The 25,593-nt window shown below is 33.5% G+C and overlaps 1 protein-coding gene across 2 annotated transcripts in view; it reads left to right on the top strand.

Annotated features, from left to right (window-relative positions):
• Window positions 1-25,593, top strand: part of LOC135840200 (pyrokinin-1 receptor-like) — a 99,728-nt gene that overhangs the window by 69,873 nt on the left and 4,262 nt on the right. For both annotated transcript variants that reach the window (XM_065356600.1, XM_065356601.1), the window contains exons 3-5: window positions 2,034-2,250; window positions 17,982-18,237; window positions 19,310-19,527. In XM_065356600.1, coding sequence (XP_065212672.1) covers window positions 2,034-2,250; window positions 17,982-18,237; window positions 19,310-19,527 — 691 coding nt within the window. The remainder of the gene's footprint in view (window positions 1-2,033; window positions 2,251-17,981; window positions 18,238-19,309; window positions 19,528-25,593) is intronic.

Below are 25,593 nucleotides of genomic sequence, written 5' to 3'. Positions count from 1 at the left end.
TTAATTTTACCTCCTCCACTTAGAAACTCGATCACTCGTGTTGAAACATTAAACTATATTCGACTTGTGTAAAAGAAGTTGCATATCATAAGATTACAGGATAGGAAAAATAATTATGATACGTATTAGGTGAATCTGCCATTCGCATTAAACATAGTATCAGTCTGCTTGTAACGTGATCCTTTCCAGGAAAAATCAATTCAAGAAAAAAGAATAGGTACCTTAAAACCTATGCAAACTGAATTTTCCAAACTAAACGAAAGTGTAGCCGAAAGGCGTTAAAAAATTTATACTTATTAATTTTCATTCATGATCAATTTTGTAGTCTGCTTTTTGTTTGTGTTTTCTTTCTTATAAATTTTATAAATATTTACCTTATTATTTGTTTGTTTACTGAAAATTAATAGAAAAAAATCAAACTGTCGAGGTAGGTACTCAAACTAAACCATAGTACTATTGCTTGAAGAATCAAGAACAACGCGTATTCGTCTGTTTTCCAATTCTGATTAAGTAATTAGGTATACATATGTATTTTAGACTGAAAATACTCTTAGAGAAATCCCTCAGTCACTCATTCATTAAATTACATTGTTTGAGGGCCGATTTTGATCCAATTATGGACAATAGTACCTACTTGTGGAAGACCAATTCTTTCAAAAAAATGCTTCGAAATTCCGAAACGCTCGATTGAACCATGCTGCAACTCTGCATAGAATCTTCTCCGTAGGTCATGTATTCCATCCACTACCACGTTTTGAGGACCACTTCCGACATTAATGGGAAAAATGTGATTTTTCTTAGGCCAACTTTTTCACAATAAATGTACGTAATGTTCAGAAATCTCAAAACGTATGATTGGGTGGTTACAATTCTGAAAATCTTTCTCCTTGGGTCTAGGTCATATTGAAACTACCAACACATTTTAAAGGCCACTTTCGACATGGAGAAAAAAGCACATTTTTATGGTCTCAAATTTTTCACGAAAATTTCCCAGTTCTTTTGAGAAAATCTGATAACCACGTTTAGAGGCCCAATCTTGATACCAGTAAGAAAAATTATATCAAACGAGCCAAAGAATTTTTCAACTTTCAAACCGAAAATAAAAAAAGAGAGAAAGAGAAAACTATCTAAAATGCGAAAAGGGAGATGGGATTACTTGAGGATTTAAATCAGTCTCTAAAAACTTTCGTCCAGTCTACAGTTCTCGGTTTTTGCATTTCTAAGAATGTTGTTAGGTGGGTAGTTAATTCCTTATCTGATAACAAAATAAAATTTATCATTTTTCGGATTCTGTTTTTAATAGAATTATTGTAGGTAGGTGCGGGCTAATTTTACGATATTTCTCGTAATCACGAATAGGTACATAAATGTTCGCCTCGTCGTGCCTTTTCAAGTACGTATAATAGGTGCCCATATCTAAGCAAATCAAATCCTTGTAGGTCTAAATGGATTTGTTAAACTAGCGTATTCTTCTTAATTTTACAACTTTAACGTTCACGTGAAGTGGATTTAAATCGCACTATATTAGATAACAAATTTACTCGTACCTTCATATTACCTACTTCCTAGAAGACAGATGAGTTTAAGAAGAAATTTGTCTTCGTGAAGATAATTCTTTATAAATCTAGTTTCAAAAAGACGTGTGATATGAACAATTTTCTTGAGAGCTTATTCGTTTATGTTGGTACATTTAAAGGACCATCAGCCTAAAAGCTAAAGTTTTCTCGAACGAATTCCGTTATATAGATTGCAGTTTCTTCGTATACATACATACGAGTAGGTATATATATGTTATGGGTAAACATTAAGTATGGTGGTGTAAAGAATGTGCCACTATGCACATATTTCCTCTAATATATATGCTTTCTTTACTTAATTAAGTTTCGAAAGTTTATATAATCATCGGAACTTTAACTATGTACCTACGGAGAAATATTCGCAACCACGATTCAACAAAATTTTCCTATAACAAAATAGCTAAGTACGTACCTCATCGCTAAATGTTGGTACCTAATTTTTATTTTTTCTTGCAGGTATTCCTATGTTTTCGGAGAAGTATCATGCGTATTGCAAGGTTTTGCTTCGGAATCAGCGGCCAATGCAACCGTTTTAACCATAACAGCGTTCACTATAGAAAGATACGTAGCTATATGCCATCCATTTATGTCACAAACTGTTTCGAAGCTGTCTCGAGCGATAAAACACATCATAGTCATATGGCTTATGGCACTGTGTCTAGCCATTCCTCAGGTAAATAATATATCTACCTACCGGACCTACCTAGCTATACTTTTACCTAAAACTTTCTTGTTTCGCTCGATTTCAAATTGTTGAAAAAACAAAAAGTTTTCTTTAATCGAGTTATGTACCTACTCAGCAAACTAATGGATGAAAACGTATTTTTCATTGCACTCGAGCAAATTTTTTTTCAAGTCTTTATTTCCTTGTATTTATTCTTAACTAGGCCATTAAGTACCTAAGTCTTTAATTAAATTTATTTTATTTCGTATACCTGTTTAACTTTTTTTTATATTGTTAAATTGTATGCGAAAAGGAGAAACAAACAAACCAACTAATGCAAGATTGCACTCGTGCTTTCTGAATCGGTAGTGTTTTGAACGTCTTTTTTCCTCAATCTTTAAAAACGAGAAGCGAAAACGAGAAATATGGAAAATATTTTTCATAAAGGATGCAGTACCAAAAATTTTATTCTTTGACGTTTCCATGACAAGTTTCTTCACTTTTATTAATATTCAAAACACTGATTTTAAACAAGCTTTATGCAATCTTTGATCCGTTTTAGCTAAGTATCCATCTAATCTCTATATGTATATCTACATAAATAAATAGGTACCTACCTACATCTGTTATTTTGTGTTACGTATTTATGTAGAGCGTTTTCTCGGGCTGGAAAATACCAATTCCTAAATAATACGTACCTCAACCTGCGTGGTATATTTCAACATAATTCGATCAAATATGACAGCATTCTTTCGAAGCAAAATTCAATTAAGTCTCCATTTAGTTAGTTCGTATGATCAGAATATGTCAAGTATTGTGTTTTAGGTACCTACCTACCTACCTATCAAACAATTTAACTGGTAGATAATACAGCAACCCAAACCACATAAGTGTAAATTAGTTTGCCGATCATGAAAGTTTAAAGGGCAAAGTGAAAGTTATTTGGTATATACGAGCAGATTTTTCAAGTTTGCATATAACTAAAGCCCTTTACAAAGGCACTGAAACATTTTAAAAATGCTATTCTATTGAGTACATTCCTTTCAGTCTTGTAAATAGACTAAAGTTGAGAAATAGATGTAATGTCTTCTCTCCAAAGTGAGTTTCAAATCATGAACAAAATCACTGATTTTGAATATTATTCCTTTTCTTTTTTATTTTTTCAAACTTTGGAGACTCCTTGCCAGGAGGCCAATGTGACTGGGACTGAGGACCGAGGGAAGTTTTATTTTGAAAAGGTTATTTTTTTCACTATATGAATCAATCCTTCCAATTAATTTTTTTCGGTAACGATTCGAAATTTTCTACTGGTCAAGACACCTTCTTATTAGTACAGAAAATACAATCAGAAAGACTCTATCCATTCCAATACAAATAAATACACGTTTTAACAAAAATCAGTAGAAGTAATATATATTTTAAAAAGGAATTACTTAGGTAGGTACCTACAATACAGATGAATAGGTAATAGTTCTAATTAGGTACAGTCTTAATCAAATTTTTTATGTACCCATTCCGAGATAAATTTTCCACTTGCTTTAGTACCAACTAACTGCCTACTTCTTTAAATTCCTAAACGTTTACACTTTTAGGTTGGTAGTTGGTAACTAAAAAGTATGCAATTTGTTGTAACCGCATTATTAATTCCAAAGTGTTCTGGTTACCGTATTTCATCGGTGTTAATATAAATGAAATTCTAAATGAATACCTACTCTTATTTAATATTACCACTGATATATATTACGAGCATTTTTCTCAGGATGCGACTTGCATACTATACCCTCGTGCTAATAGGTAATAATAAATCAGTCCATAACAAGATGAAATTTTACAGCTTGTATTCATGAAAATATCATCAAGCAAAAAAACATAATATGTTGGTTGAAAAGAAAAAACTTTTTTATTCAATTATTTATTGGCCTAAAGTTGGCAGAAAATCCCATTGCATCGATTTATGCCAACGAATTATTAAATGAGTCACGTTTACCCGACGATTAGTATTCAATTTAACCACGAGTAAGTTATAATTAGTGTACAGATTTTGCCATAAATTTTTTGCAACCGTAGCAACAGATTGTATGCAGAAAAAAAAAGTATTTTCAATCTAGTTTAAAAACGAAGAAACGTTCAACTTTTTTGCCCTAAAAAAAATCTTGAGCAAAAAGCGGTTATTTGTTCAAGCAGATCCCGAACTAATAGGTACCGATTATTACCCACCAATTAACGTAAAAATACATATTACATTATTGAGAAAAAAAACTCGACATTATAGTAAGTATGTAGTTACCTACAGTAACTTAATGAGAAGAAAAACTGAAATTGACCGAGTGAAATAACGACAGTAAAATCGTTTGGTAGGTACTTACGGTTTTCTATGCAACAATTTTTCCGAAGACCTTTAAATAGGTTATGGGTATTCCCGAAGTGCATATTTTGAGTTTTTCGTTTACATCACTCAGAAAACTAAGGTAGTTAGGTACCTACCTACCTATACCTAAACGTAAACTTCTATTTTCAGAATTCCCATGATTTTTGCACAATGTAAACCTTCGACCAACCACCTCCTTTTGAGTTTCTCAAACATTGAGAGAACTGGGGATATGAACTTTTGAAAAGCCTTAGCCTGGTAATGATCAATATGGTTTGGTAATTGTTGAAAAAAAGTCACAATGTTGGTTGAAAAAAAAAAACTGTCAACAAAGTACGCCAAGATTTCAAAAAGCTTTCAGAGTCGGAAGGAAAGATAAAATCATTAAAGGGATACTAGTTGGTGGTGGCAGTTACTCGATTCGCCAAATCCTCGTTTCGCGAGTTTCTTTGTCAAGTTTATTTCAATCCCATGCGAACATTTAATGGTCTTTAAATGAACGGAATTCTACCATAGGGTGAACTCTGAAACCATAAGCTCGTTGACTTATGTAACCAGAGTAACAATACGTCATTGATAAGACCAAACCTTGGCAGTAGTTATAGCTATGATTTCTGAAAAAACATAGCTCACCCGTTACATCTGTACCAAAAAAAAAACATTACTGCTTCGTGTAAGCTTTACCTCATCTATAGCTGCCTATCATTAATATTGATCGATATAAGCGTATAACTAACTGTAAAATAGCAGGTAGGTAACTTTTTTATTGCCAACATTTGGATGAAAATTTGCAGATTTTTGGTTTTTATTGCTCGTAAATATTTGTATCGTTCAAAAGTTGTTGAACAGTGAAATCGTTTGTAAGAAGTGCGAAAGATTTAGGTACCTCTAAATAGCAGATGTTACGTGGTATTTGGATTCCACAAATTTGTGAAAACAGTGACAGATGTTTTTAAAGCGATGAATGTGTAGGTGAATTCAAAAGCTTTTGGAGTTCTGTTTGTATACTGGTGTAAGTAAATAACAAAAAAGCTCGCCATAAAATGACCCTTTTGGTTAAAAAAAGAAATTTTATTCCATGTTTAACTGTATCTACAAGTAATTTTAAATGCAGCCTCACCAGTTGACACTCCTAAATTCTATGAACTTTCGTCTGGAGACGATTTTTTTTTCAAAGTTATCTAGGTACTTTTATACGTATCTGTCTTACTCTAACAATATATTTTCTAACCAAAAAAATCTGACACCTATCTTAGGCGTAAAATGCTGAGAAAAAAAAACAAAAGCTTCTCTACTTGTACTTAGATACTTTAATTTCATTTCATTATAATTCATTGTCTAGTTTGTATATAGTACCTTCTGCAGGAATTTAATATGAAAATTAACGAACAATTTAAACGGAATGCTATACTGTTCGGGTTTTCTATTACTATTACTGAAAATATGTTCTACCATACATCGAAAATGTACGAATAACTCTATTCTCTCTCTTAGCATTAATTGTCTGAGAAAAAAGTTCAATGTCAAGAGTGTGAATTGTAACCATGAATGAATCATTTGATAGGTATTCTTGACAGCGCTTCCATTCATCTACGTAGGCAATTACTGATTAATAGAATGTCTCTTGCATACATTTCATTACAGCAGAAATACCTACCTATTATTTGCGATAAATTTTCCAATGCAGCACATATAACCTTTATTATTTAACAAAATCAATGTGTATTTGAAATTCGTTTGTAAAATTGTCTTATATTCATATTTTTGCCATAAATGCGTGCAGTGTGCAGTACCTTACCTACATTCCTATACATTTGGAATAATTTTAGACTTGAATACCCGTATTTTTCGAATCAATTTTCTTCAGCAAATGATAGGTCAACTTTATTTTTCATGTGTATTAAATCGACAGTCTTATATATCAAAATAAACATGACCTCGAAGTAAAGGAATATTACTTTCAAATTATAGGTGGCCGGTACTGATGTTTTGGAAATAACAAAAATTAATATTTCAGGAGGAAAAAAAATATCTATCAAATTATCTACCTATAGGTGCCTGTTTAATCAATGTTTCTCGTTGTTTTTATATTACCTATTTCATCAAAAATGCTTTACCTAATAAATAACACGTGCAAATCTGAAATGAAATTTTAATTTATAATTTCTTTGGGTTTCAAAATTTGATTTTTTCACGAGATTTTCCATGAAAAATTGTGGATTCTAGAATTTAAAAAAAAGAATGTTTAAAATTTAGCTGAATCGTTACGAACAGATGGAAACTTGGCGTAATTTTATTCAGGGATGTTGGAGGGTTTTGACGAGATTCAGTGAAGACCTTTATTTTGAGTTGAAAGCTACTAAGAAAAAGTTTTCGCTTTGGAAGTGCTTTTGGAGAAATCTAGCATCAAAAAATGATAGGTACCTAGATACGTATTCGCAATTCTACGTCGACCTCGTCATTGCTATTAAAATTCTCGAAGTGAATTTTTTAAAATGGTTACAGGTACCTACTAGGGACCAAACGTTTTTAAATGGAATGCGTAGGTATTTAAATTTATATACAAATTCAATCATAAAGTGATTCTTTTCAGTTTTTTTTCCTCGTCGACTTGTAAAATGAGGATTATTACATTTTTCCGAGTTAAGGAAATAAGAAAACTGCATCGCTCTGAGCCAGGAGTGGGTGGTGGGTGCGATTCGGATCGTGTATTTTTACGTATATTTATGATTCGATTTATTTTCAACGTGATTCTTAGCATACAATGATTCGAATTGATTTGTGATGACTCGTTATTCGAACATTTTTTAAACGATTGGTATAGTTCGTGATTCAAATCGTTTTTTCCCAGCTTTCAATTCAATTTTTGAACGTTTTCTACTCGATGAGAATAGTATTTTTTGATTTCATGTTCAACCTCAATTCTGATTAAGTAAATGAATTATAAATACATATTTAATCAATTTGCCTACCCATTCAATAACAATAATAGAAAAAAGCAACGAGAAGAAAACACCTGCCATTTTTTTTTTGAAATTGTGATTCGCGATTCTGTCCTCCTCTTCTCCTGCTCTGAGCTAGTAAATTTCAAATTGTCTATCTGCAATCTGCATAAATTAAATTCAAAATGTATTCGTTAAGCAGTGCAAGCGAATATTTCTCATTTAGTACGTGAAAAACAATTGTACAATAAGGAAGAAATTTATGATTATTGCGTAGGACACTACAGTGCCAAATATATGTGTCTCTATATGTTTTGTATGATAGTTCCTTTACTTCCTTTGTAAAGGATAAAGCAAAGCGTGAAATGTTTACGTTTTAAATGAAGTTGTTATTTGTACAGTCGCGTTAACATGTAAGCGTAGTATAATGTCTTTTGTCGTATTCGTGATTTCATAGGTATCTACCTACAGCATACTTAGGTAGGCGAGTAAGTGGATAATTTTACTTAAACAACGCGTGAAGAATTTTTAAACGAGTTTTAGGTAATTAAAAAGCCTTCAAGTGTGCGAGAAACATTCAGATTAGAAAGTCGCACCCTCCTCTCTTTTTGTTTGCCAAATTTTATGTGATTCATTTCCAGCGTTAAATGTACCTACTGTATAAAAATTATTGCAAAGTAACGGAGACTTATTTCTTTACAAATTGGCTACACTGCATTCGGCCTCAGAAATTGCTGAGCTGTGCAAAGAGGATCCTTTTTGCCAACCTTTGCGTGGTGACAGTTCTCATATATTTCTAATAAGTTTCCTTTAAATTACGTATCGGATGTTTAAGGTGTTGATGGTTTTTTTTTTTTTTTTTTCAAAACATTAGAATTCTATCCCAAGTTACTTAACGATGATCATCAAGTTAGACAGAGTTTAAATTAAAAAGTAAAAGTTCATCAACTTCGACTAGTGTAGGTACCAAAACAGTTGATGAAAAATTAATAGGAGCGCCGATTTTTGAAAGCCCTATTTACTTTGGTGTTTCACGAACATCAGTCATAATCGTTGACCTCTCGCTTCACTATTTTTATTTTGATTTTGAGAACCCGTTTATCTATTTTCAGTCATTTTCAGCTTAAAAATACGATTATGTTTATTTAATGTGTTTAACTGTTTATTTTGATGAAACGAAAAACTTCATTAACTCGTAACCTATGTAATAAGTAGTCATCATGATGGGGAAAAAATGGAACAGATTTTCCTTTTAAAATTACTAATTATTAGGTACAGTGAATCGTACAAATATCTCAATAGAAAGACGAAAAACACTTTTCAAGTCCTCGGTAGTACTGTAAGCAATCCAAGTCCTAATTTATTTTCGCCAAAGACCACTCACTGTATAATAAAGTAGGTATATCGATTGTTGTTCAGATTGTTGTTCGTGTTTTTCTTTGCTTATTTGTTTTTTTCATTTTTACTTTCTCGTTTACTTATTCGTGGAAATATTTCGAAAACCATCGAGTTTGTGATGTTTGTATGGAGCAAAACGTCTATAAAAGTTGAAAAAGTTGGTCAGCTCTGAAGTTTTTACAAGTTTTACAAATGCCAAAAAGTTTTCATTTCTTCAAAATGTCATTGATTGCTTGATAATATTATTATCGAACATACCGAGAATTAATCCTTTTATTCGAGGTCAATGATACAGGTTATTGATTTTGTATTATTAGATTTTCTACGAATTTTCATTCGCAAAACATACTTATTGTTGTATTTTAACAAAAATTCTACTCATTTCTTCATTTTTGTATAGAGCTCTTCATTAAATTGTTATACAATCGTGGCGTTTTTCTGCTTGTTGTGAGTTAAATTGGGGAAATAAATTACTTTTTCGAAGAATAAATAATAATATTTGTTTCAAAGTATACGAGTAAAATGACGATTAAGGTGGTTCTTTACACTTTGAGGGTAGTATATTCAAGATGTCAAGGCAGAGTGTATACGATTTTTAATTTCGTATTTTTTCTAAAACGGATGCATTAAACTGTAGGAAATTTATGTAGTGCATGTAATTACGATTGAGAAAGTGAATTAAATTATTAAGAAACACTCAAATGGCTTTAAAAGAAGAATATTAAGCTCATTGTGAAATTATCATGCACACGGACACTCGCTACGGTTTTAAGGATTTCTCAGGATGTACTCGATGGAATTTGATGAATTTTGGATATGTTGTACAAAAATGCCCACTTTACATCAAGACAAAGCCCTTTTTTTCGAATTTTCATTTTTTCAATGACTAATTTTGGAAATTATGAAGTCGCGAAAAGATGTAACGAATTTGGGGTCTCAAACTCAAAATTTTGAAAAAAGGGCTTTGTCTTGATGTAAAGTGGGCATTTTTGTACAACATATCCAAAATTCATCAAATTCCATCGAGTACATCCTGAGAAATCCTTAAAACCGTAGCGAGTGTCCGTGTGCATGATAATTTCACAATGAGCTTAATATTCTTCTTTTAAAGCCATTTGAGTGTTTCTTAATAATTTAATTCACTTTCTCAATCGTAATTACATGCACTACATAAATTTCCAACAGTTTAATGCATCCGTTTTAGAAAAAATACGAAATTAAAAATCGTATACACTCTGCCTTGACATCTTGAATATACTACCCTCAAAGTGTAAAGAACCACCTTAAAGCGTTTTTCGAAGTGATAAAAGAAAGAAGATTGTTTTATAAGCCCAAGTTCCACGGCGTGATAAAATTTTTAATTTTCGTAAAATTTCAAGGATGCTTTCTAAAATGAGAAATTTTCTAATGAAGAGAAATTTCATTGCGTAATAATTCGGCGATTTCTTGTTTATAAAAAAAATTAAATTCATTGTTCCAGCTAGTTTTAGCTATAAGCGATCTCATTATTAAGTAAATTTAACATTGGTTTTCCGATTTTTTTTTTCGAAACATTAATTAATAAGACAGTATAATTCAAGTTGACGGTGTATTTATCAGTGTTGAGAGTACATTTTATAATGTCATAAAACAAATTTCTAATCAAATAAGTATGACTTTTTCAAGCAGAAAAAACGTGAAAAGCATTTTATTCAATTTCAAAATTATTATTCACGAATTGAATGTCAAAGCAATTTTTTCAAATTTTATGAAAATTAATTTTAGCTTTGATCAATTTTGACCCTGTATGCGCGTTTTCAAGCAACTAACGATGTTTTATACCATTTTGGCAAAATTTCAACAACTTTTATGGAAATTTCACCCTTTTTTCATGAATTTCACGGATTTTTTAAAGTTTTAACATCAACATATTGTGTATTGAAAGAAATTTCAACAATTATTCGTGTACCTAATTCTTGCTTAATCCAGTTAAATCTTACAAAATTATCATCACTTTTTTTGTGATGTTGAGTGACTGATTTTATATGCTTTTTTTAGTGTTTTTATCTTGTTTTAACACAATTTCAATAGGTACTTTTTCTAGCACTTTTGACGAATTTTCCCGAAATTTCATTAATTTAAACTCATTAAAGTAATTTTCAGTTATTTTAATCATTAAATGCTCTATTTTTTGTCAGAGTTCAACATTTTTTTATAAAATTTTGGCCAATTTTCCCCATATTTCATTTATACTTTCTAGTTTCTGGCGATTTTTATCACTTTTGCATTTCCTTAATGGAGAAATTGAGGAAAAACCGTAGGTACTTAACTCTTATTTTTAACCATACGTATTTTTTTTTTTTTTTAATTATTTAATATGTTTTTAACCTAAGGCTTGACCTTTATTTATTTTTTTGGTCATGACCGTAACTTTTAACCGTAACTTAATCAATAATTTTTTTCAAAAATCACCTCTAAAAAATGAGCGATATTTTTATGCACAGAACTGTAACTGCAAAACCGTAACTGATATTTTTTTTCATTTCGGTCAACATCCCTGCTTGAAAATAGTCATCATTTGGCTTGAATTTTGCTTCAAATGTATTGCAAAAGTCTACTGGAACAATTATGAGCAAGAAAATATTTCTTATTAGAAGTGAAAGGAATACCTCCACGTCAAAGATATCCTGAAAAATAAATAATGTATTTGACGATGGAGTTGAAAATATTTTACATTACTATTACATTCTAGTCACAATGAGAGATTCGACTCCGAAGTGTCAATTTATCATTTTAAAAATATAAAATTTTTATTCGTTTACGAGAAAAATTGAATCAAAATTCACATCTTATAGCCAGTCAAAGGTACAATGGTACCATCAACTTCAAGGTACACGTAGGTAGTTTCCCTGTGCCTCATATATTTTATCATTAATATTTTCGAGCATATTTTTTTGAAATTATTTTTTACGTGTAGCGATGAGCTACATTTTTTCCATATTTTTTTTTTTTTTTTTTTTTTTTTTTTGAAGCAGTTTTCTCTCCTGTAAAACACTTTAGCGGGTATCTTTTTCATTTTTGGTTCAACATTACAGTTTCATTTTATTGTGTCGGAATGATCGTAAATTTACCCTCGTCGTTGTGTTTCTGGCATTGTTCTACTGTCGAGCCTTTGAACAAACATCTCGTATCTCGTATACCTAACAATAACTTTTTTTGCGCAATTGAAATGAATTTCATTTTTCTATCCACCTGAATGATTATTTAAAAACGCTATTATCGATGGTAGGTAGCTGGTCCAGGCACCTACTCTTGAAAATACGCGAAACAAAAAAATCTCCTAAACGTTGTAAAATTAAAATCGTAATGAGAAAAAGTCTCTATTCTAAACATTTTTTGTATGTACCTAATAGGTACGTCGACTAAGTAAGTTTAATTTTTTTTCTTTTTTCTTAACTTGCACGTAATAATTTATAATTAAAACAAAAAAAATTTAACCGTCGTAAAAAATAATAACTGTACCTAGCTAAATAAAGCACTTCGGAAGTGAAATGAAAAAAGTTTTCAACTTTGATATTATCAAGTATTTCAAACAGTCTACAAGTGTACAAAGATCCAAGGTAGTTTTTCAAGTCGACAAAATTACGTTTCTTGATTTATCTCAGTTTTAAAATAATTAAAATTTTCTTAATTATGCTCTGAGTGACATAGTCAGCGAGCGAAAAAAAAACTGTGCAATTTTATTAACACTCCTCTAATCTGCATACAGAGTCACACTCCTTCCAGTAGGCGGATTTCATTAACAATCGAGCCGAAAAGTCAACCATTTTAGTTACATGAGCATGAGCTTCATTGCTTTAGAAACTTTAGCAATATAATTCGCTAATGAATATCGCCGTTTTATTGTGATATCAAGATTGTGAAACCGACTGAAATCCTTGATTATACAGGGGTCGGCGTAAGTTAGTATTCCGATTTGCACAAACAAAAATTTTTTAAAACAAAAAGTAATTTTTTTTCTGTAGTGACATAGTAAAGAACGAAACTATTACTACCAAGATGTTCGTGGGACTTCTACGAACACAACGCACTACTTACATGACCCTCTACCTACTAATTACACACAACAGGGTGTTAAAGAAAACTCATCAGTTTTCGAATGCGAATACTAACTTACGCCGACCCCTGTATAGAGTTAATTGTTGATATTTGTACTTCGTGTACGTAGGTAGATAGGCTAATGTTGTATTTAAGGAATAAAAATAAGAAAGCAGGATAAAGGGAAAGACTTTCCAAAAAACGTAATATGTAAATGCCTGGGAACCATTTATAAAACATGAGATATAAAAAAGTTGAAATAGCTGAACTTTTAATCGTGGTTCCTTGAGTTTCATTCGGTTCGCAATTCAAACTACACACTAATGTGAATTATGTACTTACAAGCTGTCTTACAACTTGGCAGATAAATATCGAAAAACCTTCGTATCAGTCGCATTTTCTCGAGTAATTTACGCAGTTTTAAACAATTTTGCTCTAATTAAAAATTCATCTACCTATCAACATTTGAAATTAAATCTCATTTATAGTTCTGAAAAAAATCAAAATACTTGGTAAATTATTCAACTAGGAAAATAATAAGATTTGCGGCAAATTTTGAGGTTTATTTCCCTAGAGGAGCGAGGGTCGAGGGGAGTACCTAAATCAAAAGTGTTGAAAATCATTTATTTTATCCTTACTAGTTAAATGACATATTTTATCTAATCGTGCTGGGAAGAAAACGCGTATTTTGATCTAGCGACAGTGCATAATAAGCGTTTTATTCTCTTACTATTAGTTGGTATATAAAAGTGCTTTCAATACGTTACTTCATGTATGGGTTAATATTGAATTAATGTTCTCTGAAAGAAAAACATAAATAGGTAGTCATCTTCGCACCGCGGTATAATCTCATCCCTGCACTCTAAAGATTAGGCAAACATACCAGAATATGCTCAATAGATGTTGCCTAACATCTAAGTAAAAAGTCTGATACAAGCATCGTGTATTATGAAAATTGTATCTGCACAGATAAAATTTCTATTGTAAGATTATTGAATTCATATCAAACTTTGGAAATGAACAAATAAAATGAATTATCAGCGTAAATCACTCGTATTTCTATCCAGATGAATTCTGCTTTTTAAAAGTTCGACGTCGAATACATCGCAAAATTTGTCATTGAAGAGATTTCATCAGGAAAGTTTTTTCTTGTATGGGTAATTTGGGCGCATAATCTCAAATAAGTTGGTGCATCTGTCAATTGAATCGAAAATACAGCATGCAACTAGTTTTTACTCCTACATGTATACTGCATTCATTTCCAATCAAATGCTACAAATTCCGTTTTTTGTGAGGAAAAACATTCAATTTGCGGAATAAAGACGTAATCGGTAATTGAAGTAAAAAGTAATGTGAGCGAGTATTCAGTGAAAAATAAATGCGCATACGGACGTGCAACGTTTCGTAAACACCTACCTAGTACCTACCTACCTATTTCCTTGTTGACTTAACAGGAAAAAAACTCGCTTCGGCGATTTTAAAGCAAGTATAAATAATAAGAAAACAAAATTACAACCGGAGTCTGTTTTCGATGTACACAAATTACCGCTAAATTCACTAGAAACATGCAATTGTTGAAAAATATCTACAATGTTAAATCTTGGTATAGTGTTTGAAATTTGTCATACATACGTTGAATAAATAAGCAAATAAACAGTAGCGAGGATATAAAATACTTACCCATGCAAATGCTTAGGTATATGTATTTTATTTATTGATTAAGTAGGTATGCGACGTTTTCAAGTGCAATAAAATGTCCCTGAACGAAAATTTCTGGTAAAAACAATGGTGTAAGTACGGAATTTTTTGAATGGATTTCTATTCTACTTCTGGACCGGATGTGAACGGATTTATAAACATTTTGAGAAATTAATGATTTGAAATTTTCAAGTACTACCTACACTGTTACAAATTTTTTATAGAAACCCTCATTTTCATATAAATTTCAAAGTATTATGTACTCGTATATCTGTTATTCTGTAGTATCGACTCGTAAATGGATTCTACAATTTATATAAGATGAAAAAGTATACATATTTAGGTACCTGTTTTTATATTTGCGTAAGTATAAAAGTATACATGCGAAATGTTCTCGAAATTGTCAACCATTTTATAAAAATACAAATAGTTGATATAGAAAATGTAAAGAAAACAATAGTGAATACGACGTAGGTAATGCATATAAAAACGTGAAAAAATACGTGAGTACAGCATAAGGAAGGAATCGACTCATTGTTGGTTATTAGGTACTACATTATATTATGTATGTACAATTTGCGTTAGGCAAAAAAGTATTTTTCCTATCTAGGGTTGAAAAGTACTACTTTTCCAACCTCGCGAGAATCGCTCGGATGTAAAAATAAGTACTTTCCACCCTCGTTCAGGAAAAATTACTTCATTAAACTCGGAGAAAAAGTGATTTTGAACTCGTGTGAGTTGTTCCCCTCACTTCGTTCGGGTCACAAACCTCACCCTCGTCAAAAATCACTTTTTCGGCCCTCGTTGTGTAATATACTATTTCAATGGTCGGCGCGGCGGGTATTAAATGTTGAATTTTGTTTCATTTTTTTATTCCTACATATTAAGTATAGATTGTAGGTACCCAATTGTTAATTTATAGTCGGGGAGCCCGCATAAGGATCTATTGCACCCCTCCTCCCTCCCCCCGTCGATCCTACGGGACAAATTTTTTCTTAAAGGGGGAGTCCTAAGGAACATTTCTAGCCATTGTCCTCAAAAAAAAAGTGGCCCTACTTACAAAATAGCGGCCATTTTGATTGACAGGTCAGCCGAGAAATCGCAGATTTTGCGTTCCAACATGGGACTCGCACAAAAATTTTTAAACCTTACAAAAGTAGATCGAAAGACCAGGCAAAAATTTATCACCTGTCAAAATTTCAAGTGCTCAAGTGCCTTTTTCGATTTTTGGTGAATTTTTGAAAATCAAATTTGAGCCAAAAATGAGGGGAAAAATCAAAATTTTACCAAATTCTTCAAAAAAGCTGAAATTGGGGATTTAACCTTTTTTTGACGTGCCAAATCGATTGGAAACTGTTTCAAACCGTTTTGAGCAGTTCTGGAGCCTCCAGCAGATTTTTGAAACTCGAAATTCCCACAAAATTTCATCAAATGGAGTAGGACAGCCGAAATTTACCCTGCGATCTAATTTCAATACACCACGAAGTCAACTGCAGGTGGATTTCAAGTCGTTTTGGAGCCTCCAGCGACTTTTTGAAAATTACTGGAGCCTTCAGTAGATTTTTGAAACTTGAAATCTCCTCAAAATTTCATCAAGGAGACGGAAAGTCGAAAATTTACTCTGAACTTCGATTTTAACACCCTCTGAACACGACTTCAAGTTATCAAACAGAGTTAGCAAGCTGAAATTTACTTCGCAAACTAATTTCAATACAAAATGAAGTCGACTGCATGGTGGTTTCAGCGGAATTGCACCCCCTGGGATAAGACGGTGTGTGGCGGCGGATATAGAGAGAACGAAAAAAGAACAAGACCCCCGCCATGTTATGTTCAACCCGAAGGAGGTGACCCCAAGGCTGAAGTCCAGGAGGAGTTTTATGAAGGAGACCCATGTGATGAAAGCTGATCCAGTGGAGGAGAGGGAGAAAAGATGGTCGGATCTGGAAAAGGTCACATGTAATGAGAACATGACAAATGGACACGAACTGCCATGCACAGAGTAGCTCACACTGAACCGGATCCGAGCTGGATGCGCCCAGACAGCAGTAAACCTCACTAGATTGGGCATTCAAGATGATGTGAAGTGTCCGGATTGCGGACAAAGACAGACTGACGACCACCTCTTCGTATGTGGCACAGGCACTGCATACACTAGAGAGGAGCTGTGGGGAGAAATGAACAATCGCACAGAAGGCCTGGTGCAGAGATGGAAGGGGAGAGTTTAAAGAGATCCGAATGTCCCGGACACGAGAAGAAGAAGAAGAAGAAGAAGCTTCCGGCTACTTTTTGGAAATTTCAATTTTCCAAAAAAACGCCATACAACCTTTCAAATCGCCGCTGGAGGCTCTAAAACGACTTGAAATCCACCTGCCGTTGACTTCGTGGTGTATTGAAATTAGTTTGCAGGGTAAATTTCGGCTTTCCAACTCCATTTGATGAAATTTTGTGGGAATTTCGAGTTTCAAAAATCTGCCGGAGGCTCCAGAACTGCTCAAAACGGGTTGAAACAGTTTCCAATCGATTTGGCATGTCAAAAATAGGGTAGGTATATCCCAAATTTCAGCTTTCTTGAACAATTTGGTAAAATTTTGATTTTTTTCCTCATTTTTGGCTCAAATTTGATTTTCAAAAATTCGCCAAAAATCGAAAAAGGTACTTTAGCACTTGAAGATCTTTCGATCTACTTTTGTAAGGTTTAAAAAACTTCGTGCAAGTCCCATGTTGGAACGCAAAATCTGTGATTTCGGCTGACCTGTCAATCAAAATGGCCGCCATTTTGTAAGTAGAGCCACTTTTTTTTATGAGGACAAGTGCTAGAAATGTTCCTTAGGACGCCCCGTTTAAGAAAAAAGTTGCCCCGGAGGATCGACCGGGGGGGGGGGGGTGCAATAGATCCTTATATGCGGGCTCCCCGACTATTATGTCAGATATAAAACCACGATTAAACCCACCTTTTCTTTGAAAATGTTTACACAGTAGGTAGGTATTACTTTTTGTTAAAAAAATAATGTACCTATTCATTGTTGAATGATTGGTACCTACCTAGTACCTACTTACTCTTTGTGTGAAAACTTCGTCGCTCGTTAGAGAACCAAACGGTCAAAGCTTTTTAAAGCGGTTTCGTTTATAGTTGATCTTGTTATCTATGATTCTTTCACTTTTCACTCAAATATCACATACCTACTAATTTTTTTTATATATTATACATTTCTTGCAAATTTTAACGTGTACCCATTTTGTTTTTTTTTTGTTTGCAGGCAATTCAATTTGGAATTGTTCATAAATCTAATCACGAATTAGAATGTACCGTTATACCTTCAGTGATGGACCATGCATTTGAAATATCCTCTCTAGTTTTCTTTGTAATTCCAATGTGTGTGATCTCTGTATTTTATATTTTAATCGGATTCCGACTACGAGATTCTAGACAAATAAAACAGTCTTCGCCGGGTCGTATCGGAATCCTCGATCGACAAACTAGAAAAAATCAAACCAGAGTGATACGTATGTTAGGTAAGTAGGTATTTGATGCATAACTATATTTATTTAACTATAGATTCTTACAACTAAAATTAAATATTTCATTTCGTTTTGAAATGCAGAGAAAATTAAAAGCCAATATTTCTGAGTAGGTAGATACAGTTGTGCTCCCGTGTTGGTAAATAAAAGGGGGGGTACATTTTTTGTAAGTTTGCTTAAATAGGTATGTGGATAGCTGGATAGCCAGTCAGCTAGGTACGTAGTACGTACGTAGGTACCAACTGTACAGGTAAAATGAGGAGGTGGTTGGTGCTCTAATTCCAGAAAAAATTACGATTTATCGGTGTTTTTCTTTTTACACTTGATCGAATATTCTTTCAACGTGATGACATCATAAGTAAATGTGATTAGATAAATTCTATAAGCTGTCAAATGCATCAAGGACATTGGCTGTTGAAATTTTCGCATTTTCTCGAAGTACAGGTAGATACTTGGATGTTTGTATGCAACTACATATACATATATTTTATCCCGTCAAAATATCAATTGCTAGGTATAAAACTTTTGTAAAATGAGATGAATTTTTTATTTTTATTTTTTTCGAGAAGCGTCTTTAAATCTATTTCTATGAGGGTGTATTACCATTTGTACTACTTACGTAATTTGGGAAAATAGAATCAAAGCGGAAAATTCCTGTTGGAAAACTACAACTTTTCAAAAACAGTTACCTTGGTACTGAGTGCATACGTAGTTCTGTTTGGGTGTCTGCTGTCTTTTCGAAAAAGGTCACTCTAAATTCTCGAATTTTGATCATAATACAGCCTATAAATATATAGCCAACACATTATTCGACTTTTGGTTAAGAAAAAGTTTTCCGATTTCATTTTGAACTTAGCTAGTGGGTAATTAAACGCAGTTCTGGGAAGATTTTTTCGCAGTTGAAAATAATATTCCAACGCACACATTGAAATAATGTGCAATAAAATTTAATGAATATCGTTACCACCCGAATAATGATTTCTCATAGGCTAAGAGTCGATTTTATTGAGTTATATTTTCGTTAAAACTATATACCTAACTCGAATTTGATATTTCTGTGTTTTAGTTGCTGTCGTGGTTGCTTTTGTCATTTGCTGGGCTCCATTTCACGCTCAAAGACTTTTGGCCATTTATGGTTTACGTAAAGAAGAAAAACCTTCGAATGCTATCATAACTTTGTACACAGTGCTGACCTATACTAGTGGAATATTGTATTATTTATCAGCCACTATTAATCCGATACTCTACAATATCATGTCCAATAGATTTCGAAGAGCTTTCAAGGTGAGTAATTTTGTTTGTCATTAATATTAGGTACGTTTCCCGATACTGATTATGTGATTTGTCAAAAAAATTAAGAAAAGCTCGAGTCGCTTGCGAACTCCAGTTCATAGGTACCATTCAAAAGTTGGGGAAACCTGCTCGCATCGCGTCGGTTCAGCTTTCGGCTCCAGCCACATAACCTATGCTTTTGGTAGGGTACCTCAAACCTATCTAGAATGTTTTTTTCCTATCTTTGAGAATGTATCGATGGAGGAAATTCTAAAAGTGTTGTGCTGAAGGGAAAGGGAGGAGTGTAAATTTTGAATTTAAACTTATTTGATTGAATCTTTAATTGGGAAAAATGAGTATTGGCGTAATACCTATCTAAGGGGAAAACATCATAGGTAGGTAACAAAAATAATACATACCTATTTATAAATTCTTTTTTAAACGGACACAAAATGAATCAGTTTCATAATTGACTTTTAATGTTTCTGAACTATTCACGAAAATAATCAATTTGTAGAGGAGTTGATGTAAAATTTATAAAATAAAAATACGGCTTCTTTTCCTACGTACATCGACTTACAAAACATCTTTAAAAAAACGAATTGGCTTCAAACAGACCGAGAAATATACCACCGCGTTAAATTTTTCCATGAGAAATGTTTTCAAACCAATTAATGTAGTGCGTTTAGAAAGGTCTCTTGACCTTCTTTAAAAATAAGTAGGTAACCATATTTAGATTTTTATTTTATTTTATTTGAAAAGCAGCTCGAAAGACCTCGAAAATTATGAAAACAAATTACATAATTACCTACGAGTGTTTTAAAAACATCATAACAGCAGCTAGTCGGGGAGCCCGTTCAAGGATCTATTGCACCTCCCCCCCCCCCCCGTCGATCCTCCGGGATAACTTTTTTCTTAAAGGGGGAGTCCTAAGGAACATTTCTAGCCCTTGTACTAAAAAAAAATTGCCCTACTCACAAAATGGCGGCCATTTGGATTGACAGGATAGCCGAAATCGCGGATTTTAGTGAATTTTTGAAAATCAAAGGGTACCCCCGGATAAGATAGGCAAAATGCCCTTAACCTCAGATTTCGATGAAACTCACAGGGTATGTTTAGTACCCCCAAAAAATAATTTTGGGCCCATAGCCCGCTCCCCACCCCACCCCCCTCAGCCAGGGGGGCCAAAAAACGCGTTTTTCAGGGGAAAAATTCTGCATCAGCGCGTAATTGAGATAAATTCATCCTGTAAACGAATATAGTTAGAGGATATATGGGGGTACCTCCCTGAATTTTTTCAGAATTTTTCATTGCATGGGGGGAGAAGGGGAGACAAAAGAAAACTTTAAATCGACATTACTCCGGAACGAAAAAACATACCAAAATGATTTTTTCGTCAAATATGTATCTTTAGGTCTACTTTCTATAGAAGTCATCACCCGGCCATTTGGAGTGGTGGGTCAAGCTCAAAAGCTCAAAAAACTCTCAAAAACCACGTTTTTTGCGTTTTTCTCCAAAAATATGGACAAATGGCGGAAATTGAAGAGAACCTAGTTGTTCAGCGTAAAATTTTACCTTAGAATTGTGTAATTGAAAATTCATTTACACCGCGTGATCGTATAACTACATGCGCAGAAGTATTTGTGCTTACATCAAGATAGCTGAAAGGGTATTCCTGGGTAAAATAGGTGAAATGCCCCTGTCCTCGGATTTCTGAAATTTTGATGAAACATTGTTGGGTACCATTTAAAAAAATGTCGGAGGCAATAAATTCCCCCCACCCCCTCCCTTGTGCATAATAGCGAAAAAAGGGACTATCTCCGAACCATAATTCAAGCACATGAAATTTTTGTTTTCAAAAATGTATATGCATGAGTACTATATAATTGGTATTTTTTTCAAATTTTCCCTCCGGGTGGGCCATCTTCAAAAACTCAAAAAGCACTCAAAATTGTGTTTTTTGTGTCACGGCAACCACCAAAAAAAGCGATCCATAATTTTGGATGCTGGCCTCCAAAAAAAAATAGAAAACCAACTAACTTCTTTAATAAGGCTATTCTCATTTTTTGATGAAAAATGGTTAACTTTGGGCGGGGATTGTGCCAAAACTATTGAACGGATTTTTCTAGGGTTTGATTTATTTTGCTCAAATAACATTCAAAAGCGAGGGCATGTCGAGATATTTTTGATTTAGGACATTTAATGACTATAATAGGGAATTGGATGGAGGTACTTTAGATGCTCACATCTCTGTTGGAAAAGCAAAATTATAAAATATGGCTACATACCAGGGCTTAAAACCACCAAAACCAAAACCAAATAAAACCACCATAACCATTGTTTTTAATTGGTTTTAACTTTTAACCACTACCACAACCATTTCAATTTCTTTTTGTAAATTTCAAAAACAACAACAACAACAAAAAACCAATATATTTGAAAAAAATGAGAACCAATTCATTTAAAAACAACCATTTGGGAAAAAAATTTGAATTGAAACAACCAAAACCACCAAAAAGTTGTGTTCTTTGGAGAAAACCACAACCACAAGAACCATTTCAATTTTCAAATGTAACCATAACCAATAACAACCAATTCATGAAATGGTTCTTTTTGGTTTTTGCAATTTTTTTCAATTTTTCCAGACCTGTGATGGAAATTTTCTGGTTTTTTGTCTCAAATCATACTTTTAGTAGTCCTGAATTAGTTTTTCTATGAATTTATTTGAAAATCAAAATTATTTTTGATATCAAAACCACCACAACCACCAAAACCATTTGAAAATTTGAAATGGTTTTTGATGTGAAAAACCACCACTACGGAAAAAGAAACCATTATTACAGAACCAAAACCACATCCACAACTCATTAAAAAAAATTGAAACCATTTCAAAACCAGAACCAGAAAAACTTTGAAACCTAAACCTTAAAACCAATTGGAACCGTTATGGTTTGTGATTGGAAAACCAATTCAGAAACCATAACCAAAAACCATTATTTTTGAGTACTTTAAAAACCACCTACCACAACAACCAATAAAATCCAAATGGTTTTAAGCCCTGCTACATACCCTCGATTTCATAGATGAAATATCAGTATTGGTGAAAAAAAATTGGAAGAATTTTGAAAATTCACGGAGAAATCCCCGTCTGAAGTTTAGATGGGAGCGGGTCGCGGGACATAAGCAGGACTAAATTCGTTCAATCGATTACACACAGTCTTACGAACGAATGATGAAAATAACGAACAAATCGGTTTCATATCTCGACCGGTTGTCGAATTAGAACGCTCTCTGTAGAGTATACCCTTAAACTCCAATTTTTTGGCCATAGGCAGGCACCCCCTCTCCAAATTTTAGGGCGAAAGTAGACTGACAATATGGGTATCGTTATCATATGAACCGAACTCGCTGAACACGAATATGAAGTTTGATTTGCAGTTGGACCCTCCTAACGGCCACATTGGGGAGTGGGGTTGCCCAAACATTAGAGTTTTTGTGAAAAATGCTTCATTATAGCGCTATTTACGCCATGCAACATCTTAATCAAGGTTTTCTGATTTACAAGTAGCCTACTATTCAAATACATGGTATCTAACTCAAAACTATCAGAAAGGTTTCTTTTTGGTGTCGATGATTAAATTTTCATGTGAGTTACCAAGTACATTGAAAACATAGGTATACCTACCTACGTACTATGTAGTGGATTAGGTAGATCATGAAAAAAAAAAAAAGAAAAAACACTATGGATTTTTCCAATTTCAGCAAAAACCGTCATTTTGAGTTGAAAGTTGTACAGAAAAATTCTGGCTCCAGAAGTGCCCCTAAAGGGAAAACATGTGCCCTCAAAGTGAGTGTATTTTCGAAAAAACCGTGTTTTTTTCCACTGTAGCCCCTGTACCCAATTTGTTTTGAGAAAAATGACGATCGACCCAGTCCTGATTCGGCGTCCATTCTATGCTATTATTCTTAATTGTTTTTGTTAATTTCGAAAAATCAACAAAAATTTAGGAATTTTTGCCAATCTTTATCAATTTTTTGAAACCTAAAATATTGGCATCACTGCGTTCCAAAATATCTCCTCAGTTTCAGAAATATATTATCTTTCAATATTTTTTCGTCATTATAGCGAAACTTTCGCGAAGAAAATATTTTCAAAACACCAACTACTAATACCCCCTCTCCAAAAAAAAAAAATTTACTTTTCAATTGCTCAGTAGAACCCTAAAAGTGGCCTTGGATTTTGATGGCAGCAATAGCATCGTAGATTGACGCAGGATCTCAAATACCTATGTACTTTCATTATACTATCTCCTCCACATATGTATTTTGAGTGATCACAGATTTTTTTTTCAAAATTCGTTGAAGCATGGATTTTTTCTCCCCGAAGAAGGCCCTTTTTTCGCTATTATGCACCAGGGAGGGGGTGGGGGGAATTTATTGCCTCCGACATTTTTTTAAATGGTACCCAACAATGTTTCATCAAAATTTCAGAAATCCGAGGACAGGGGCATTTCACCTATTTTACCCAGGAATACCCTTTCAGCTATCTTGATGTAAGCACAAATACTTCTGCGCATGTAGTTATACGATCACGCGGTGTAAATGAATTTTCAATTACACAATTCTAAGGTAAAATTTTACGCTGAACAACTAGGTTCTCTTCAATTTCCGCCATTTGTCCATATTTTTGGAGAAAAACGCAAAAAACGTGGTTTTTGAGAGTTTTTTGAGCTTTTGAGCTTGACCCACCACTCCAAATGGCCGGGTGATGACTTCTATAGAAAGTAGACCTAAAGATACATATTTGACGAAAAAATCATTTTGGTATGTTTTTTCGTTCCGGAGTAATGTCGATTTAAAGTTTTCTTTTGTCTCCCCTTCTCCCCCCATGCAATGAAAAATTCTGAAAAAATTCAGGGAGGTACCCCCATATATCCTCTAACTATATTCGTTTACAGGATGAATTTATCTCAATTACGCGCTGATGCAGAATTTTTCCCCTGAAAAACGCGTTTTTTGGCCCCCCTGGCTGAGGGGGGTGGGGTGGGGAGCGGGCTATGGGCCCAAAATTATTTTTTGGGGGTACTAAACATACCCTGTGAGTTTCATCGAAATCTGAGGTTAAGGGCATTTTGCCTATCTTATCCGGGGGTACCCTTTAGGGCAAAAATGAAGGAAGGAATCAAAATTTTACCAAATTGGCCAAGAAAGCTGAAATTTGAGATACACCCTATTTTCAACATGCCAAATCGATTGGAAACTGTTTCAACCCGTTTTGAGCAGTTCTGGAGCCTCCAGCAGGTTTTTGAAACTCGAAATTCCCACAAAATTTTACCAAAATGGCGTTGGAAAGTTGAAATTTACTCTGCAAACTAATTTCAATACGCTATGAAGTCAACTGCAGGGGGATTTCAAGTCATTTTGGAGCATCCAGTGAATTTTTGAAAATTACTGGAGCCTCCAGTGGATTATTGAAACTTTAAATTTCCTAAAAATTTCATCAAATGGAGATGGAAAGCAGAAATTTACTGTACACTCAAATTTTAACACCCTCTGAAGACAACTTCAGGTGGGTTCAAATCATTTTGAAGCCTCCAGCGACTTTCTGAAAATTACTGGAGCCTCCAGTAAATTTTTGAAGCTTGAAATTCCCGCAACATTTTATCAAATGGAGTTGGCAAGCTGAAATTTACTTCGCAAACTTATTTCAATACGATATGAAGTCGACTACATGGCGGATTCAAATGGTTTTAAATAATTTTGAAGCTTCCAGATACTTTTTTGAACAGCAGACGACTTCGTATAGCGTATTGAAATTAGTCTGCAGAATGAATTTTGACTTTCCATCTCCGTTTGATGAAATTTTGGGGAAATTTAGTGTTTCAATAATCTACTGGAGGCGCCAGTAATTTTCAAAAAATCGCTGGATGCTCCAAAACGACTTGAAATCCACCTGCAGTTGACTTTGTGGTGTATTGAAATTAGTTTGCAAAGTAAATTTCGGCTATCCAACACCATTATTGATGAAATTTTGTGGGAATTTCGAGTTTCAAAAATCTGCTGGAGGCTCTAGAACTG

The sequence above is a fragment of the Planococcus citri genome, chromosome 3 (assembly GCF_950023065.1).
Source record: "Planococcus citri chromosome 3, ihPlaCitr1.1, whole genome shotgun sequence".
Lineage (NCBI taxonomy): Eukaryota > Metazoa > Arthropoda > Insecta > Hemiptera > Pseudococcidae > Planococcus > Planococcus citri.
This window is presented reverse-complemented; position numbering and strand designations above follow the sequence as displayed.